The sequence below is a fragment of the Oncorhynchus keta genome, chromosome 1 (assembly GCF_023373465.1).
Source record: "Oncorhynchus keta strain PuntledgeMale-10-30-2019 chromosome 1, Oket_V2, whole genome shotgun sequence".
NCBI lineage: Eukaryota > Metazoa > Chordata > Actinopteri > Salmoniformes > Salmonidae > Oncorhynchus > Oncorhynchus keta.
Genome location: NC_068421.1, coordinates 58,657,214 through 58,678,666, shown reverse-complemented (window position 1 = coordinate 58,678,666; position 21,453 = coordinate 58,657,214). Strand labels below are relative to the sequence as shown.

Sequence of the window (21,453 nt, the reverse complement as noted above, 5' to 3'; positions counted from 1 at the left end):
GACACATCTCATCATCAACTATTCAGAGGAGACTGCGTGAATCAGGCCTTCTTGGTTGAATTCCTGCAAAGAAATCACTACTAAAGAACACCAATAAGAGGAAGGGACTTGCTTGGGCCAAGAAACATGACCAATGGACTTTAGACCGGTGGAAATCTGTCCTTTGGTCTGATGAGTCCACATTTGAGATTTTTGGTTCCAACCGCCGTGTCTTTGTGAGATGCAGAGTTGGTGAACGGATGATCTCCGTATGTGTGGTTCCCACCATGAAGCATGGAGGAGGAGGTGTGATGGTGTAGGCGTGCTTTGCTGGTGACATTGTCTGATTTATTTAGAATTCAAGGCACACTTAACCAGCATGGCTTCCACAGCATTCTGCAGCGATACGCCATCCCATCTGGTTTGCAGTTAGTGGGACTAGCATTGGTTTTTCAACAGGACAATGACCCAAAACACACCTACAGGATGTGTAAGGGCTATTTGACCAAGAAGGAGAGTGATGGAGTGCTGCATCAGATGACTTGGCCTCCACAATCATCGGCCTCAACCCAATTGAGATGGTTTGGGATGAGTTGGACTGCAGAGTGAAGGAAAAGCAGCCAACAAGTGCTCAACATATGTGGGAACTCTTTCAATAATGCTGGAAAAGCATTCCAGGTGAAGCTGTTTGAGAGAATGCCAAGAGTGTGCAAAGCTGTCATCAAAGCAAAGGGTGGCTACTTTGAAGAATCTCAAATATAGAATATATTTTGATTTGTTTAACACATTTTTGGTTATAACATGATTATATCAGGTATAAAGGTAAGACCCAGATGCAGACAACGTAGAATGAACAATGGTTTAATAATCCAACAGGGGCTGGCATAGACAGGTCAAGGCAGGCAGGGGTCAGTAAAACCAGTAAACCAGAGGTGGGGCAACGGGCGACAGGCAGGCTCAGGGTAGGCAGAGGTCAATAATCCAGAGGTGCAGGTCGGCAGGCAGGGTCAGGCAGAATGATCCGGCAGGCAGAGTCAGGACAGGCAAGTGTCAAAACCAGGAGGGCGATAAAAAGAGAGACTGGGAAAAGCAGGCGCTGATCCAAAAACGCTGGTTGACTAGACAAACAAGATGAACTGGCAACAGACAGAGAACACAGGTATAAATATACAGGGATAATGGGGAAGATGGGCGACACCTGGAGGGAGGTGGAGACAATCACAAAGACAGGTGAAACAGATCAGGGAGTGACAGATTCCATATGTGTTATTTCATAGCTTTGATGTCTTCACCATTATTATACAATGTAGAAATCAGTAAAAAATAAAGAAAAACCCTTGAATTGAGTAGGTGTGTCCAAACTTTGGACTGGTGCTGTATATAATCAAAAAGGAACATGTGTATTTATGACAGGGGCCAAATGTTACAGAAGTTTGCTGTCTCAAAGCAGGTTTATCAAAACACAGCTCAAAAAGGGCACCTGCTGGTGCAATAAATAACTGCACTTGAAATGCAAACCTTACTACTGAATTCAAAAGAACGTTCTGCTACAAAATTATGCCTAGTTGTGAAAATCCTCAGGAATTGACTAGCAGCAGCAATTGCATAATTGTATCAGTAAATTCAGTGCATAAGTAAAATAACATTTGTACAAAGTAAACCAAACTGTTTACCACAACTTAATAACAATCCTTAAATGAAAATCAATTATTGAGGGTGGTCATATCTGTTTGGCTATTCTCTCTATGCCACATAGTTGAAGACGTGCACAAGGACAACTTGGCCATTCTGGCATTTCTTTCCTCCCATTCCTCACGGGGGCCAGACAGTTCTGGTTCCTTTGGCCCAGCGTCTTTGGAACAGTTATTGCAAGTGTTCATATCTCTTTGGCTGCCTATTTCTTTGTTCTTCTCTCTGTGGTCCAGCAGCCACAGTGTACCCTGGAACAAAGATGCCTCTGCCCTTTTCCTGGCATGCTTTTCCTCCTCTTCCTTAGTGGGACAATAATAATGTTTGACACAGTCTCTTGTCTCCCAGAATCCTCCCTGTGTCCTTGTAAACCAATTTCACTGTTCTGCATTTAGCCCAGCACTCTGTCAGCTGTCAGCTGGTCATGCATCATCTGCAGCACTTTGTCCATGTTATGCTAGTCCTCGGGTATAGGGCTGCAGCTACTCTGCAGCCCTGCTGCTGCCACTGCAGCTTATGGTGCAGCTCCTGAAGCTCTGACCGGAGTGGCTGCTGCTGTGAGATGACAGCCTTGTGTACCAAGATCAGAAAATGGTGGTCAGAGTAGAGGCTTTTGCACTTCAAGGCAACTTTAAGGCCTTGCTCTTTGTCTACATGACTCGGTACTCACTTGTCAGAGTATGGAGCTTGGTCTGGAGGCCCTGGTAGTCTAACCCAACTTCCTGGAGCTTAGACTGCAGGCTGTGCTAGGAGTGATTCATGTTCAGAGACCATGGTTTTATGTTCAGACATGAACTCCTGGTATTCAGCCAGGAGGTTGTGATGATCTGAGAGGAGCTCCTGAAGCTCCCCCTCTAGCACCTGGTGATGAACTTCCAGTGGTTTGTGCTGATGGTTTGGTGCTGCAACATCAGGGCTTGGTGCTGCAACATCAGGGCTTGGTGCAGCGACTTCTGAGCCTCACATGCTGAGCTTTCTGTCTGCAGCCTCTCACTCAGCTGAGCACTGTGGACCTTCACTGTGTCCAAAGCTGACTTCAGCTCCTTGACCATGGCCTCACCTTCCACTGATAGGCGGTGGCAGCGACTGCTCTCGGCCTGCAGGCTGGAAGTTAGGTCACTCTGTTCTTGCTTGCTCTTTGCAAAATTAACGGAATTTCTCAGCCTTGACCATCTCTGAGGCCACAGCCTCCTCCAAGTCACTGCAGACCGCTTTGGTCTCTTGACGCTCCTCCAGCACAATCGAATGCTTGGAGAGGGCAGCCTCGAGGTAAGCCTCAAGGTCAGCCTGGAGTTTCTGTGTCCTGATCTTTCCTCTGTCATTCTGACAGCGCTCAGACTCATTTCTGCATTGACCTCCAGGAAGGCCTTCACTTGAACCCTCAGGTCCTGCACTTGGGAGCTCTGATCTCGCTTTTCAAAGATCTCTCTCTCTCGGCTCTCTCTCTCTTTCGGCTCTCTCATTTAACTGTTCACTTTGAGCTTTATCTGCAGATTAAGTATCTCTATCACCATGGCCTGCCTCAGATGGACACACTCTTCCAGAGGTTATTGCTGCTCATAGAGGGCAGCCTCAACGTCTAACTTTAGCTTCTGGCTCCTGCCGTGTTCCTCTGCCAGTTCAGAGGCCAGTTGGTCAGCCTTCAGCATAAGAGAAGGCAAGAGATTACTCTGTTCCTGCCCTCAGCTCCAGCTTCTCATCTTGCTTCTTGATCTTGCTCTGCTCCATCTTGAGGTCTGAAGCTATTTGAAGCTTCATGCGTGTGCAATGCTGATCCTCAACACGGGGGCCCCACAAGGGTGCGTTCTGAGCCCTCTCCTGTACTCCCTGTTCACCCACGACTGCGTGGCCACGCACGCCTCCAACTCAATCATCAAGTTTGCGGACGACACAACAGTGGTAGGCTTGATTACCAACAACGACGAGACGGCCTACAGGGAGGAGGTGAGGGCCCTCGGAGTGTGGTGTCAGGAAAATAACCTCACACTCAACGTCAACAAAACTAAGGAGATGATTGTGGACTTCAGGAAACAGCAGAGGGAACACCCCCCTATCCACATCGATGGAACAATAGTGGAGAGGGTAGCAAGTTTTAAGTTCCTCGGCATACACATCACAGACAAACTGAATTGGTCCACTCACACTGACAGCGTCGTGAAGAAGGCGCAGCAGCGCCTCTTCAACCTCAGGAGGCTGAAGAAATTCGGCTTGTCACCAAAAGCACTCACAAACTTCTACAGATGCACAATCGAGAGCATCCTGGCGGGCTGTATCACCGCCTGGTACGGCAACTGCTCCGCCCTCAACCGTAAGGCTCTCCAGAGGGTAGTGAGGTCTGCACAACGCATCACCGGGGGCAAACTACCTGCCCTCCAGGACACCTACACCACCCGATGTTACAGGAAGGCCATAAAGATCATCAAGGACATCAACCACCCGAACCACTGCCTGTTCACCCCGCTATCATCCAGCAGGCGAGGTCAGTACAGGTGCATCAAAGCTGGGACCGAGAGACTGAAAAACAGCTTCTATCTCAAGGCCATCAGACTGTTAAACAGCCTCCACTAACATTGAGGGGCTGCTGCCAACACACTGTCATTGACACTGACCCAACTCCAGCCACTTTAATAATGGGAATTGATGGTAAATTATGTAAATATATCACTAGCCACTTTAAACATTGCTACCTTATATAATGTTACTTACCCTACATTATTCATCTCATATGCATACGTATATACTGTACTCTACATCATCGACTGCATCCTTATGTAATACATGTATCACTAGCCACTTTAACTATGCCACTTTGTTTACTTTGTCTACATACTCATCTCATATGTATATACTGTACTCGATACCATCTACTGTATGCTGCTCTGTACCATCACTCATTCATATATCCTTATGTACATATTCTTTATCCCCTTACACTGTGTATAAGACAGTAGTTTTGGAATTGTTAGTTAGATTACTTGTTGGTTATCACTGCATTGTCGGAACTAGAAGCACAAGCATTTCGCTACACTCGCATTAACATCTGCTAACCATGTGTATGTGACAAATAAAATTTGATTTGATTTGATTTGATTTCAACAATAAAGATAGACTTCTCCTGCACCTCTTCAACAATAAAGACATACTTCTCCTGTACCTCTTCAACAATAAAGACAGACTTCTCCTGCACCTCTTCAACAATAAAGACAGACTTCTCCTGTACCTCTTCAACAATAAATACAAACTTCTCCTGCACCTCTTCAACAATAAAGATAGACTTCTCCTGCACCTCTTCAACAATAAAGATAGACTTCTCCTGCACCTCTTCAACAATAAAGACAGACTTCTCCTGCACCTCTTCAACAATAAATACAGACTTCTCCTGTACCTCTTCAACAATAGAGGCAGACTTCTCCTGCACCTCTTCAACAATAAATACAGACTTCTCCTGTACCTCTTGAACAATAGAGGCAGACTTCTCCTGCACCTCTTCAACAACAAATACAGACTTATCCTGTACCTCTTCAACAATAGAGGCAGACTTCTCCTGCACCTCTTCAACAATAGAGGCAGACTTCTCTGTCTGCCTCTCACCAGTCCTAAAGCAGCAACATCACATGAAACAGAGTTTCCTTATATTACCTTGAGTACCAATTAAATACATCTTTACCCATATATATAGATATAACCTTACCAGTTTATTGAGGTTGGACTTATCACCTGCCTTGGATGGTTCCTCCACTGCTCTCTGGGTTTTGGCAAAGGAATCAGCATTGTGACACGAGGATGCTGAGGATGGTGGATGTTCCTGGATCCCCTCAACAATAGAAGAGTCAGACTCCTCTCTCCTCTCTTCATCGCAGTGCTGGGGCAGCAGCATCACATGAAACAGAGGTATCTAGTATGAGAATAATGGTCCATTCTTAGAGCAGCATCTTTACGGACTCCTCTTTGAATATGCGTATTTCTCTAAAACTCAGTTGTCCTGAGTCTGCACAGAACTGCCAGGACGTATGATCAATGGAGACACTCAAGTTTTTTTTTATCCTGTATTTCTCAACACATTCATGAAAATGGCCTCCAAACCTTCCAGCTGGGGGAGATCTTCGTGGGCTATACTCCACCTTGTCTCAGGGTAGTAAGTCGGTGGTCTGTTGATATCCTTCTAGCAGTGTGGGGGCTGTGCTTTGTCCAGGGGTATCGTAGGACGGTGCCACAGTGTCCCCGACCAATCCCTGTCTCAGTCTTCAGTATCTATGCTGCAATAGTCTATGTGCCGGGGGGCTAGAGTCAGTCTGTCCGATTTGGTGTAAATCCCCTGTCTTATCTGGAGTACTGTGTGAACTTAAGTATGCTCCTTCTAATTCTCTCGTCTCTCTCTTCTCTCTCAGAGGACCTGAGCCCTAGGACCATGCCTTAGGACTACCTGGCCTGACGACTCCAGGCCCAGTCCCCAGTCCACCTGATCGTGCTGCTGATCGAGTTTCTGCTGCTTTGCCCTTTTGCTATGGACCCTAAATTGTTCACCAGACGTGTTACCTTGTTCCGGACCTGCTGTTTTCGACCCTCTCTCTCCCTCTCCCTCCCTCTCTAACGCACCTGCTGTCTCAATCTCTGAATGGCTATGAAATTGACATTTACTCCTTAGGTACTGCCCTGTTACACCCTCTACAACCACTGTGATTATTATTTGACCCTGATGGTCATCTATGAACGTTTGAACATCTTGAAGAACGATCTGGCTTAAATGGCCATGTACTCTTATAATTTCCACCCGGCACAGCCAGAAGAGGACTGGCCACCCCTCAGAGCCTGGTTCCTCTTTTCTTCCTTGGTTCCTGCCTTTCTATGGAGTTTTTCCTAGCCACTGTGCTTCTACATCTGCTTTAGATGTTCTTTTTGGGGTTTTATTCTAGGTTTCTGCATAAGCACTTTGTGACGTCTGCTGATATAAAAACAGCTTTATAAATACATTTGATTGAAACCTCACCGGTTTATTGAGGGATGTCTTGACACTCTTAGAGGAGTTTCACCTCCCTCACCGTTTATCTCCTGTACTTCCTGGCTATGAGCACAGGATAGTGGCCTTGTCCCCAGCGCTTGGACAGGAGGGAACGGGAGTGATGCTACAATGTATAGCAGCCTTTTTAAGGGCTCCTGACCAATTCTGTTATTTTGTGTTTTTTTGCACTGATTGTAACTTCTTTTGAAAATAAGGTTTCTGCCATTGTTTCCTATGACCGGAAAGAACTTCTGGACATCAGAACAGCGCAAAAATATGTTGGTGAGTGCATAAACCGCCTCTACTCTCCATTCTATTGGCGAACGTATCACTGGAGAACAAACTGGATGAGCGCCGTTCAAGGCTATCCTATCCTAACGGAACCTAAAGAACTGTAATATCCTATGTTTCTCTGAGTTGTGGCTGAACAAGGACATGGATCATATGCATCAAGCTGTTTTTTTATGCATCGGCCAGACCGAACAGAAGCGCCCGGTAAGCTCAAGGTGGAGGTGTGTGTCTCTTTGTTAAAAACACCTGGCGCTCAATCTGTAATATTAAGGAAGTCTTGAGGTTCAGCTCACCTGAGTTATAATACGTCATGATAAGTTGTAGACAATTGTAACAGCCGTAGTATGAAGGAGAGGACCCAAGCGCAGCGTGGTATGTGTTAATCTTGATTTTTAATACGAATAGTGAACACTGAAACAAAAACACTAAAACGAGAAACAAACAGTCCTGAACGGTGAAATAAAACACAGAACAGAAAATAAACACCCACGAAACACAAGTGGGAAAAGGCTACCTAAGTATGATTCTCAATCAGAGACAACTAACGACACCTGCCTCTGATTGAGAACCATACCAGGCCAAACGCAAACACAACATAGAAAACGGAACATAGACAACCCACCCAACTTACGCCCTGACCATACTAAAACAAAGACATAATAAAATAACTAAGGTCAGAACGTGACAGTACCCCCCACCAAAGGTGCGGACTCCGGACGCAAAACCGAAACCTATACAGGAGGGTCTGGGTGGGTGTCTGTCCGCAGTGGTGGCTCTGGCGCGGGACGTGGACCCCACTCCACCATAGTCCTTCTCCGCCTCTTTACCCGCCTCCATGGCCTCTTTAACGCGGCGACCCTCGCCGCCGACCTCGGACTGGGGACCCAAGCCACGAGTCCCGAATGGATGGGAGATTCCGGCAGCACCGGACGGACGGGAGACTCCGGCAGCTCCGGAGTGAAGGGCGATTCCGGCAGTTCTTGGCTGACGGACAGCTCCGGCAGCTCCTGGCTGACGGACGGCTCCGACAGCTCCTGGCTGACTGATGGCTCCGGCAGCTCCAGGCTGACTGACGGCTCCGGCAGCTCCTCGCTGACTAACGGCTCTGGCAGCTCAGGAGAGATGGGCGACTCTGGCAGCTCAGGACAGACGGGCGACTCTGGCAGCTCAGGACAGACGGGAGACTCTGGCAGCTCAGGACAGACGGGAGACTCTGGCAGCGCTGGGCAGGAGGAAGACTCTGGCAGCGCTGAGCAGGCGGGAGCACCTGTAGGAAGGAGACGGAGAGACAGCCTGGTGCGGGGGGCTGCCACCGGAGGGCTGGTGCGTGGAGGTGGAACCGGATAGGCCGGACCGTGAAGGCGCACTGGAGCTCTCGAGCACCGAGCCTGCCCAACCTTACCTGGTTGAATGCTCCCCGTAGCCAGGCTAGTGCGGCGAGGTGGCATAGCCCGCACTGGGCTGTACTGGCGAACCGGGGACACCATGCGTAAGGCTGGTGCCATGTACCCCGGCCCAAGGAGACACACTGGAGACCAGATGCGCTGAGCCGGCTTCATGGCACCTGGCTCGATGCCCACTCTAGCCCGGCCGATACGAGGCGCTGCTATGTATCGCACCGGGCTATGCCTGCGCACCGGGGACACCGTTCGCCTCACGGCATAGCACGGTGCCTGCCCGGTCCCCCTTTCTCCAAGGTAAACACGGGGAGTTGGCTCAGGTCTCCTACCTGCCTTAGCCACACTCCCCGTGTGCCTCCCCCAAGAAATGTTTGGGGCCGCCTCTTGGGCTTCCAGCCGCACTGCCGTGCTGCCTCCTCATAACGTCGCCTCTGGCCAGTCATTTTGATGCAGTGAAACTGTTTTATCTCATTTCTATCAGCATGTCACCTGTGGCGAAGAAACTCTAGACCATCTTTACTCCACACACAGAAACGCATACAAAGCTTTCCGTCACCCTCCATTTGGCAAATCTGGCCATAACTCTACCCTCCTTATTCCTGTTTACAAGCAAAAACTCAATCTGGAAGTACCAGTGATGCACTCAATATGGAAGTGGTTCGATGAAGCGCATACTAAGCCACAGGACTGTTCAGGGATTTATTGAGGAGTTTATCACATCAGTCACCGGCTTCATTAATAAATGCATCGACGACGTTATCCCCACATTGACCTTATGTATATATCCCAACCAGAGGCCATGGACTACAGGCAACATCCGTGTTGAGCTAAAGGCTAGAGCTGCCTCTATCAAAGAGTGGGACACTAATCCAGACACTGATAAGAAATCTTGCTATGCTCTCCGATGAACCATCAAACAGGCAAAGTGTCAATACAGGACTAAGATCGAATCCTACTACACCGGCTCTGATGCTCATTGGATGTGGCAGGGCTTGCAAACTATCATGGATTACAAAAGGAAACCCAGTCGGGACCTGCCCAGTGACGGAATCCTACCAGACAAGCTAAATGTCTTCTATGCTCGCTTCGAGGCAAGCCACACTGAACCATTCATGAGAGCACCAGCTGTTCCGGATGACATTGTGATCATGCTGTCCTTAGCCGATGTGAGTAAGACCGTTAAACAGGTCAACATTCACCAGGCCACAGGGCAAGGTGGATTACCAGGAAGGGTACTCAGAGCATGCACTGACCAGCTGGCAAGTGTCTTCACTGACATTTTCAACCTCTCCCTGACACAGTCCGTAATACCTAAGTTTCAAGCGGACCACCATAGTCCCTGTGTCCAAGAACGCCAAGGGAACCTCCCTAAATTACTATTGCCTAGTAGTACTCACATCTGTAGCCATGAAATGCTTTGAAAGGCTGGTCATGGCTCACATCAACACCATCATCCCAGACACCCTGCCCCAACAGATCCACAGATGACGCAATATTTATTGCACTCCACATTGCCCTTTCCCACGTGGACAAGAGGAACACTTATGTGAAAATTGTGTTCATTGACTACAGCTCAGCGTTCAACACAATAGTGCCCTCCAAGCTCCTTAATAAGTTAAAGACTCTGGGACTGAACACCTCCCTCTGCAACTGGATCCTTGACTTCCTGACGAGCCACCCCCATCCTGTACTCCCTATTCACCCAAGACTGTATGGCCATGCACAACTCCAACACTGTCATTAAGTTTGCCAATGACACAACAGTGGTAGACCTGATCACTGACGACGATGAAACAGCCTATAGGGAGCAGTTCAGAGACCTGGCAGTGTGTTGCCAGGACAACAACCTCTCATTCAACGTCAGCAAGACAAAAGAGCTGATCGTGGACTACAGGAAATGGAGGGCAGAACAAGCCCCCATTCACATCAACGGTGCTGTAGTGGAGCGGGTTGAGAGCTTCAAGCTCCTCAGTGTCCACATCACTAAGGATTTATCATCGTCCACACACATACCAACACAGTCGTGAAGAGTGCCTGACAATGCCTCTTCCCTCTCAGGAGGTTGAAAAGATTTTGCATGGGCCCTTAGAAAGTTCTACAGCTGCACCATTGAGAGCATCTTGACTGGCAGCATCACCGCTTGGTATGGCAACTGCTTGGTATCCGACCGCAAGGCACTACAGAGGTTAATGCATATGGCGAGGTACATCGCTTGGGTCAAGCTCCCAGCCATCCAGGACCTCTATAACAGGCGATGTCAGAGGAAGGCCCTACTCCAGCCATCCAAATCATAGACTGTTCTCTCTGCTACCGCACAGCAAACGGTATCGATGCACCAAGTCTGGAACCAACAGGAACCCGAAGAGCTTCCACCACCAAGCCATAAGACTGCTACATAGTTAGTTAAATAGTTAACCAAATAGCTACCCAGACTATCTGTATAGACCCTTTTTGCACTAACTTTTTTGAAGTCACATAGGCTGCTACTATGTATTATTGTTCGTAGTTAAATGTACTGTACATATCTGCCACAATGAACTTGTACCCCTGCACATCAACTCGGTAATGGTACCCCTGTATATAACCAAGTTATCATTACTCCTTGTGTATTTATTAGTACTTTTATTATGAGGTGCTTTACTTTTCTGTTATTTCTCTATTTTGTTTGTCTCTGTATTGTTGGGAAGGGCCCCTGAGTAAGCATTTCACTGTTGGTCTACACCTGTTGTTTAGGAAGCATGTGACAAATCAAATGTGATTTGATTTGAGAGGCAGGATGGTCCGCCACCACCTCCTTTGACTCTCTGCCCTGACATGGCTCTGCAATGAAGGAGCAATGATTTCAAGATAGACCTATTTGTACAGACACAGTACATCTTTTTTTTATGGTAGGAAATAACTGGTGAGATGATAGTATTAGCATTTGAGTATTTTATTAGGATCCCCATTAGCTGATCCTGAAGGAGCAGCTACTCTTGCTGGGGTCCACACAAAACACAAACATGGCATAATACAGAACATCAATAGACGAGAACAGCTCAGAGTTGCATATTTGAATACTCTGAAATCTCAGGAACACTTTACATGGAATGGTGGAAAATCATCCAAAACATACATATCATCTTCTGAAATGGCTTCAATTGCACAAGGAGATACATGTGTTGCTTTCGAAGGATACACACAAATACCAACAGAAATAGCAGTACATTAAAAACATGAATCACTGGAGCTAAAGTCCTGTTGCACATCTGGAGATGAATCAAAGTATAAATCTAAGTTATAATACAGAATGGGTGTATCACTGAAACAATATTTCTCTGTCCTACTAAACACCTACTACATTGCAAACCTGTTACTGGACTGTTTTAAAGTGCATTGAATTCAGATCATACTTTAATAAATACTGTTAGTTGTACAGATAATTAATCCATACCAATATACATCAAATCAAATGTCGTTCTTCACATGCGCCGAATACAACACCTTACAGTGAAAAGTATTTACTAAATTAAACGGCAGTAAAAAAACGGCAGTAAAAAAACGTATCACTCAAGTAGCCTGCACTCCAGTAGCCTGCATTCAAGTAGCCTGCACTCCAGTAGCCTGCATTCAAGTAGCCTGCACTCCAGTAGCCTGCATTCAAGTAGCCTGCACTCCAGTAGCCTGCACTCAAGTAGCCTGCATTCAAGTAGCCTGCACTCCAGTAGCCTGCATTCAAGTAGCCTGCACTCCAGTAGCCTGCATTCAAGTAGCCTGCACTCCAGTAGCCTGCATTCAAGTAGCCTGCACTCCAGTAGCCTGCATTCAAGTAGCCTGCACTCCAGTAGCCTGCATTCAAGTAGCCTGCACTCCAGTAGCCTGCATTCAAGTAGCCTGCACTCCAGTAGCCTGCATTCAAGTAGCCTGCACTCCAGTAGCCTGCATTCAAGTAGCCTGCACTCCAGTAGCCTGCACTCAAGTAGCCTGCACTCCAGTAGCCTGCACTCAAGTAGCCTGCACTCCAGTAGCCTGCACTCCAGTAGCCTGCATTCAAGTAGCCTGCACTCCAGTAGCCTGCACTCAAGTAGCCTGCACTCCAGTAGCCTGCATTCAAGTAGCCTGCACTCCAGTAGCCTGCACTCCAGTAGCCTGCACTCCAGTAGCCTGCACTCCAGTAGCCTGCATTCAAGTAGCCTGCACTCCAGTAGCCTGCATTCAAGTAGCCTGCACTCCAGTAGCCTGCATTCAAGTAGCCTGCACTCCAGTAGCCTGCACTCAAGTAGCCTGCACTCCAGTAGCCTGCACTCCAGTAGACTGCATTCAAGTAGCCTGCACTCCAGTAGCCTGCACTCCAGTAGACTGCACTCCAGTAGCCTGCACTCCAGTAGACTGCACTCCAGTAGCCTGCACTCCAGTAGCCTGCACTCCAGTAGCCTGCACTCCAGTAGACTGCACTCCAGTAGCCTGCACTCCAGTAGACTGCACTCCAGTAGCCTGCACTCCAGTAGCCTGCACTCCAGTAGCCTGCACTCCAGTAGACTGCACTCCAGTAGCCTGCACTCCAGTAGCCTGCACTCCAGTAGCCTGCACTCCAGTAGACTGCACTCCAGTAGCCTGCACTCCAGTAGACTGCACTCCAGTAGCCTCCACTCCAGTAGTCTGCACTCCAGTAAACTGCACTCCAGTAGACTGCACATTGTAAATAAGGAACTGACTGACCCTGAATATAGCCTACTTACTTTCTTTTGTTCTTATTATTTCTATTTCTTGTGTGTTTTTGTTTTCTCTTATGTTATTTTTAGTATTATATTGTTATTGATTAGAGCTTGCAAGAAGAAAAGCATTTCACTGTACTTTTGCATGTGACATTAAAACTTGAGACTTGAAACTTGAAAGGTCTTGGCCACAAACGGCGCAAATTTCAAATGGTGCAAAAGAAGCATCAGTTTTTCTGTACATTTCTTAGGCCTGTTTAATCATACTATTACATTGCTCCCATTTGACTTTAGTCTTGGTGCACTGCACACACAGCACAACTGACCATTATGCATGAAGTTAAAGATTGTCGCATACAGTAGGTGCAGTGAAATGTGTTGTTTTACAGGGCATTGGGGTCAATAATTTACAATTAATTCATTCAGGGGGTGAATTGCACTCACCTATGACTTATGTTGACATGTCTTTCATAAATAGGTATCATGGTATGAAATCATATGCATGCATTTCACTACATGTTCGTGGGAAAAGTCATGATAAATTGAAGATGATCAAATCTGCCACGGACAAACAGAGGGTAGTGCATACGGCCCAGTACATCACTGGGGCCAAGCTTCCTCCCATCCAGAACCTCTGTACCAGGCGGTGTCAGAGAAAGGCCTTAAAAATTGTCTGACTCCAGCTACCCTAGTCATAGACTGTGTTCCCATTGCTACCACACAGCAAGCGGTACTGGAGCGCCAAGTCTAGGTCCAAGAGGCTTCTAAACAGCATCTAACCCCCAAGCCATAAGACTCCTGGACATCTAATCAAATGGCTACCCAGACTATTTGCACTGCCCCCCCATATGCTGCTGCTACTCTGTTATTATCTATGCATAGCCACTTTAATAACTCTACCTACATGTACATATTACCTCAATTACCTTGACTAACCGGTGCCTCCACACATTGACTCTGTACCGGTACATCCTGTATATAGCTTCGCTATTGTTATTTTACTGCTGCTCTTTAAATATTTGTAACTTTTCTTTCTTTAGGTATTTTTCTTAAAACTGCATTGTTGGTTAAGGGCTTGTAAGTAAGCATCTCACTGTAAGGTCTACTACACCTGTTGTATTCGGCATGTGACAAATACTTTTTTTATTTTTTGAAACAACACAAAACGGTTGCAAATACCACATTTATTCAGACTTTGTCCCCAAAAATATTGAAAAACAATATAATCAATAAAAACATAGGCATTGGATAGAATATGGCAAATACTCAAGCTTCTGACATGTCCATAGATTGACTTAAATAGCAAGCATTGAGTTGGATTTCTACATGTGATACTGGTAGTTAAAATACATTACACACTTGACTACATTTACTTTATAAAATGTCACTGTACAATAAAGGTTTCCCATGTGGTATATGTATACAATGTATTGTAAAGAAAACCTTTAACTAGACAAATTATAGCATAACAAAAAGTAATACACTGATTTCTCTTTATCCAAAAGTTTCTTGTATGTTCAAAAAATGTCCATCTTCATGATCTATGGAACTCAATAAATGAACTAGAATTCATATGTATATCCAATAATAGTTGTGTTTGTGATGCATCTTTAAAAATGGGCAAATCGGTGATCTATGACATGCCAAATGTTACAACAAATATTCCTCTCTCAAAGCAGGTTGATCAAATCACAGCTCAAAAGGGACACCTGCTGGTCCATTAAGTAACTGCACCAATGAACATTCCAACTCCTTCACTATTCTCGCATGCACTCTTTCAGGAAGATATTCAAACCCTTTATCTCAACACTACCAATTTAACATTCAAGTCCAAACTTAACATGAAACAAAACATGTTGCTGGTTCAATCCATGAGAAGTAATGCCAAGTGTACCTACTACACTAATTCACGTGGATGCGGTGCAAGAATACAATGACTGGCTGTGAAAATCCTCAGCAAATGATTAGCAACAGTTGAAGAATTAATCAACATCAGTAACTTCCATGCATAGGAAAAATGGCATTCATACAAAGAAAAGCGGTCAAATATTTTGCTAAAGTTACAAAAATATCAACATTAATAAATTAATTGAATAACTGCTACTATGTTTTCCCAGTACCCCTCTAATTTTCAAAAGACGTAAAGAAACGATAGTTGAAGTATAGACATCTTTGAGGCTAGAAGAATGGTAGCCCTTGTGTGTTATCAGTTTGCTCTCGCTCTCTCGTATGCATGTGTATGACGGAGCCATGTGTTCATAGCAGGCTGGCCAGGCTGGTTGTTGGGCCGTTCTGGGCTTGAAACTGCCCAGGTGGTGGGCCGTCCGTCCACTGTCACAGAGGAGATTAGTATTGTTAATTACCCATCTGAGCCAGACAGACAACAGAAACACAGCTAAACAACCTATATTATCTATTTACAATACAAAACTTTTACGGCAGTAATAATTCAAGATGAAAAAGTTAAAGATAAATTGATATGTACGCTGATTAGGTTGTGTTCGGGGAGGCTGCAGGCAGCGATGTGGTCCTGGAGAAGCTGCTGGGAGAAGTTCTGGTGCATCTGAGCAGCTTCATGGGCATCTATGGTGTTTCCCAGGGCCTTGTTCAGATCTACAGGGACAAGACAAAAACAGTGTGGTCAAGGAAACCTACATCAAATACTTTAAGCTTAGTAGGGAGCATTGAAGCTCAATCCAAAGACAAAAGAAATGCACAGGGACGTACCTTTTAAAAGGGCAGAGGACCACAGCTGGACAGACATGTCAGGGATCTTGCTGGCCAGCTGCATCGCTGGAACCACCATGTTGTTGCTCTCCTGGAGAAAAACAACAACATATTTTGAGTCAGAAGTTTACCTACACCTTCGTCAAGTACATTTAAACTCCGTTTTTCACAATTCCTGACATTTAATCCTAGTAACAATTCCCTGTCTTTAGGATCACCACTTTATTTTCAGAATGTGAAATGTCAGAATAATAGTAGAGAGAATGATTTAGTTCAGCTTTTATATTTCTTTCATCACATTCCCAGTGGGTCAGAAGTTTACATACACTCAATTAGTATTTGGTAGCATTGCCTTTAAATTGCTTAACTTGGGTCAAACGTTTCAGGTAGCCTTCCACAAGCGTCCCACAACAATTTGGGTGACTTTTGGCCCATTCCTCCTGACAGAGCTGATGTAACTGAGTCAGGGTTGTAGCCCTCCTCGATGGCACACGCTTTTTCAGTTCTGCCTACAATTTTCTATAGGATTGAGGTCAGGGCTTTGTGATGGCCACTCCACTACCTCGACTTTATTGTCCTTAAGCCATTTTGCCACAACTTTGGAAGTATGCTTGAGGTCATTGTCCATTGTCCATGCGACCAAGCTTTAACTTCCTTGCTGATGTTTTGAGATGTTGCTTCAATATATCCACATCATTTTCCTTCCTCACAATGCCATTATTTTGTGAAGTGCACCAGTCCCTCCTGCAGCAAAACACCCCACTAACATAATGCTATACCACCCCCATGCTTCACGGTTGGAATGGTGTTCTTCAGCTTGCAAGGCTCCCCTTTTTCCTCCAAACATAACGATGGTCATTATGGCCAAACAGTTCTATTTTTGTTTCATCAGACCAGAGGACACTTCTCCAAAAAGTACAATCTTTGTCCCCATGTGCAGTTGCAAACCGTAATCTGGCTTTTTTATGTCAGTTTTGGAGCAGTGGCTTCTTCCTTGCTGAGCGGCCTTCAGGTTATGTCGATATAGGACTCATTTGACTGTAGATACTTTTGTACCTGTTTCCTCCGGCATCTTCACAAGGTCATTTGCTGTTGTTCTGGGATTGATTTGCACTTTTCGCACCAAAGTACGTTCATCTCTAGGAGACAGAACACGTCTCCTTCCTGAGCGGCATGACGGCTATGTGGTCCCATGGGTGTTTATACTTGCGTACTATTGTTTGTACAGATGAACGTGGTACCATCAAGCATTTAGAAATTGCTCCAAAGACTGAACCAGACTTGTAGAGGTCTACAGTTTGTTTTCTGAGGTCTTGACTGATTTATTTAGATTTTCCCATGATGTCAAGCAAAGAGGCACTGCGTTTGAAGGGAGACCTTGAAATACATCCACAGATACACCTCGAATTGACTCAAATGATGTCAATTAGCCTATCAGATGCTTCTAAAGCCATTACATAATTTTCTGGAATTTTCCAAGCTGTTTAAAGGCAGTCAACTTAGTGTATGTAAACTTCTGACCCACTGGAATTGTGATACAGTGAATTATAAGTGAAATAATCTGTCTAAACAATTTTTTGAAAAATTACATGCACAAAGTAGCTGTCCTAACTGACGTGCCAAAACTATAGTTTGTTAACAAGAAATTTGTGGAGTGGTTGAAAAACAAGTTAATGACTCCAACCTAAGTGTATGTAAACTTCCGCCTTCAACTGTACATACACAAATAATTTTTTTCTGCACACATACACTATACAGTAAGCTATGGACCCATACATCATTTTTGTAAAGGGGCAGGGTAGATGTTCCTTGAAAAATATCAATTTGTGACCATTGGGTAGTGATCTTACCCTGTGGTTTCCCAGTACATAGAATATATGGCCTAGCAGAACCAGTGAGCAGGCTGTCAGTCTATTCAGGTCCTCCGCATTGGACATCTTCAGAGTTTCTCTAAGGAACCGTCTGTAATTATAGTATCATTATGAAATTATGTATTTTCCAATTCCCACAGAAAATTTGAGGACTTATGGGACACTTCTCAGCAACTCCGTAAAAGTGGAGGTGGGGGAGACTCACTTGGCCTCGTTGTAGCGTCCTTGGAAGAAGGACAGGAGTCCTCGGATGTAGAAAGCTGCAGCGCGGAGACAGTGAGAGCTGCAACACAACCAAACAAACAAGCCCGTCAGCTTGTAGTCAAATACACCAGCTCAGCAACGGGCTGCATTCTTAGCCTTAAAAAAAAAAGGATTTGGCTCTGAGAATGTGTTTGGATTACAAAGCAAAATTGAGCAACCATTAAAATCTCTTGTGTTATGCAATACTTATTAACACACCTCACAGGAAAGTTGTGATCAGGATTTATCCTCTCAAGGAGACTGTATAGCTTTAAAAGAAAACAAAGTTAATACAGTTAACAATACTTTATTTTGAGTAAAAATGAGTAGTGTGTGTGTGTCTACTAACCTCCTGGTGTCTGTTTCCTTCCCTGATGTAGACACTGGCCAGGTTTGTCACAATGAACGCCCACAGTTCCTGGTGTGTGGTTAGCTGGAAAGGAAACACCTACAGATGAACTTACTATCCAAAACGTGACAATGTAATACATATTGAACGCATGCAGAGAGAACCCGTATAATAAGCTTAGCGTTACGACTTACGTCACTTACCCGCAAAGCGGCGGTGAACTGTGCCTCTGCGTTGTCCATACAGTTGACAGATATGCAATACAGGCCCTGAAAAATGGAACAGCACATAAAGTTAAAAGGGAGTTTTAGAGTTCCAGTTAGAGAAGTGGGTGGTAAACTGTTATTCAAGATAGTGAATTGAGGGTATGTATTCTGGGTGAAGGTTTCAAATACTTACTAGTAGAGTGTGGAGTTGGGCAGCGTGATTGGTGAATAACCTGGGGGACTGTTGGCACAGTTGGCAGACCTGGGAGATCTGGGATATGGAGAGAGAAAGTCATCATCTCAACTGTCAATGGGCATGAAATTGCCCATCATATATTCCAGTAGCTACTTTGATTGAACTTCTAAACATTCCACTGTAACTTCGCAGTGTTTATGTTCAGAGTGAATGAGTAAAACAGAAATAAGATTGGTCCATGGATGCTTCTACATTACCTCTTGTAATGCAGTAGCCTTGTGACCAGTGACTAGCCGACACATGATGATGTGCTCCAGCAGAATGACCTGGAACGTTGAAAGGATGGGACTGCTGTCCAGCACTGAAATAAAAGGGGTGGGACATTTTAGACAACAGTGGGTGTTAAACAGATGATTTTGATAGTGGTACAGAAAAGAGGAGATGCATGAGGGCTTCAAATCACTTACTTTTTAGTTTCTCAAGCTGCATGAGTGCTTTGTCTGTGTATTTCTGTGCCTTCTCCAAATACCCTGCTTGCATGGAGTGCATGACAGTCACCTGGAACATATAGAGAACAAGGTTTTTACCATATAACATGTTGCTTTTACCTATCCAATCCTTTCAGATCTGCACCAGTGTCTGTGGGGGATCAGTCCTCAGGTATCAGATGAGAAGGGAAAATATGGGGCTCACCAGGTAGACGAGAACACACATGTGTTCCTTGGGCAGCCAGTGGAAGAGGTCAGCAGGGTTACTGGGCAGGATCTCATCATCATGGAGTGTAGAGATGGTTTGGATGCACTGCTGCAGTTGCTTAAGACAGGGCTTCACACTCTTCACCTGCAACATAACATGGAGGTGGTCAATACCAGTGAAGCTGTTTCAACTACACTACAAGTGAGTGGGAAAGCATATAGGCCATCTTGTCCAGGGGTGCATGACTACAATGTTGGGTGTTATTGCCCTTGTGGACCACAGTTAGTGCATCTGTGGTTTTGATCCAGCCTGACAGGCGTCTTTACCTGTCCGGCATCCAGATAATGTGTGACCTGCAGCACCAGGAAAAATACCCTGAGAGACTCTTTCTGGATGGGGTTTCCCTGCCAGTTCTCCACGATCGTCCCGCACAGCGTGAGCAGAGGGTGCACCTCCCCCAGCTTCCTCTCCATCAGTAGGAGCTGATACAAAGGATAAACAGAACATTATGGTATGGATTCTCTAGTGCAAAATATTAGTTTATACCCATGCTATGAGTGCATTGCATACTTAAGATATCTGTTAATACTTACTAAAAAACACATGACAGATACAAAATTCTGCATTTTCATAAAAGAATTTGAGACTTACCATTCCTTTACTCAGGAGGAACAGCGCCCTGAGAAACACATATTGCATACTCAGCCAACCGTTATAAAAATGTTTTCATTAAGTTCACTGTAGGGCATGTTTAACATAACATCTACTGTATCTTGTTTTATGGATGATTAAATGTGGACAGAAAAAGTTAATAGTTCAGCACAGCGAGGTTACAGTACCTGGTGTATTCCGAGCCCACCACTCTGGCATACTCAGCACCGACCCCTAGGAGGTCACAGGCAGACACAAGGTCTTTCTCCAGAGTGTGCAGTTGCTGATAAAAGGAAAAAATAAGACGCATTCAATGCACTGCAATGTAAAGGCTTTACAATCAAGCATCCAAAAGAGACAAGTAAATTCAGTCAGTATTTACAGTACATCTGACAGTACAACATACCGCTAGTTGAAACAGCAGGCGACAGTGCCAATAGGGAGTTTGCTGTGAGATCTGGATTGCCTTTCGCAGTAAAGGCTTTGCAGAATCCACCAGATTCTGAAAACAACAAATACAGAATCAAAACTACTCGACCTTACACTTGAATGAAAACATGTTTGTCAAAATGGGTCTCCAGATATTGCAAAAGCAGGAAATGTATTTTAGCTTTATTTACCGGTACCTGCTGACAATAGAGTTCGGACAAAAGACTTGCTGCTTCAAATTTAACATCTTCAAATTGTGGGATCTGAGATATTCTGTTAAGGAAACCCATTAATTGACATTTAATACAGAATTTTACTATCGAGAAATAATGTACCAGATGGAACAGCAAACACAGAACTGAGAAATGTTCTGCAGAATTGCACGACATTGTAATGCTAGTTAATGTAGTGTTGGCGTTGAAACCATAGCATTGAAAAGGATACTTGTTGTGATATTAACCACTGAAAAATTGAAAAGAGGAGATGTTAGAGACAAAATACAGTACAATGTTGCATGCAGTCAAAGCAAGCAACAGTAGTAGCAACTTCTAACACATTGAACGTGTGAAAGATGCGCAGGCCTACCGGCTAGGCTATCATGCTAGCAAATTATCTTCTGAGTCCAAATACTTATGACTGATACCAGAAAGCCAGGCTCTAACGCTAGTTATCGAACTTATTACTGTTCCCATTTCACTATTCAAGGCCTCGACTAACGCATCTCTGGTTCCATCATCGAGCTTTCCTAAACTCTCCCTCACCGCTTTCTCCAAGTGGCTCCGCGCCAGCTCGCTGTTCTTCGTATGATGATAGAGCACCGAGCCGAGTTGAAGGTGAGTTCTGGCCTCCACCCTTTGCGGGGGTTTAAACTGAAAAACCGCTTGAAGACAATGCACACACAGACGAATTTTGGGTGGACTTGAGGTGCGGAAATGTTCTGCAAAGCCAAGGAGAGCGAGGTACCACGACTCCGGGGCCTCTACGTTGGACGCCATTTTCCCGAAAACAACAACAACAACAAGTACTGATCGCT

The 21,453-nt window shown here is 45.2% G+C and overlaps 1 protein-coding gene across 4 annotated transcripts; it reads right to left on the bottom strand.

Moving 5' to 3' along the window:
- Nucleotides 1-14,221: 14,221 nt before the first annotated feature.
- On the bottom strand, nucleotides 14,222-21,415 carry LOC118389196 (MAU2 chromatid cohesion factor homolog). Of its 4 annotated transcripts, none has more exons than XM_035779021.2 (19): nucleotides 21,182-21,415; nucleotides 20,865-20,882; nucleotides 20,612-20,683; nucleotides 20,398-20,493; nucleotides 20,180-20,274; nucleotides 19,992-20,019; nucleotides 19,667-19,822; nucleotides 19,338-19,484; nucleotides 19,112-19,202; nucleotides 18,902-19,005; nucleotides 18,642-18,719; nucleotides 18,437-18,511; nucleotides 18,243-18,326; nucleotides 18,113-18,162; nucleotides 17,856-17,933; nucleotides 17,630-17,741; nucleotides 15,780-15,870; nucleotides 15,538-15,665; nucleotides 14,222-15,383 (listed from the first exon to the last, which is right to left on the bottom strand). In XM_035779021.2, the coding sequence occupies exons 1-19, from the start codon at nucleotides 21,413-21,415 to the stop codon at nucleotides 15,309-15,311; spliced, it is 1,812 nt and encodes a 603-aa protein (XP_035634914.1). In that variant the 3' UTR covers nucleotides 14,222-15,308. The 4 variants fall into 4 exon arrangements, with proteins under 4 accessions (XP_035634914.1, XP_035634931.1, XP_035634922.1 ...); XM_035779038.2 differs by having other exon boundaries at nucleotides 18,446-18,511; XM_035779029.2 differs by having other exon boundaries at nucleotides 20,618-20,683.
- Nucleotides 21,416-21,453: the final 38 nt, after the last annotated feature.

Bases quoted from the DNA above. Each gene is read 5' to 3' on its own strand.
- LOC118389196 (XM_035779021.2), bottom strand. From the start codon at position 21,415: ATGGCGTCCAACGTAGAGGCCCCGGAGTCGTGGTACCTCGCTCTCCTT. The intron at 19,203-19,337 runs GTGAGCCCCATA...TATATGTTCCAG, and splicing joins TGTGTGTTCTCGTCTACCTG to GTGACTGTCATGCACTCCAT. The intron at 15,871-17,629 runs GTAAGATCACTA...GTTTTTCTCCAG, and splicing joins ATGTACTGGGAAACCACAGG to GAGAGCAACAACATGGTGGT.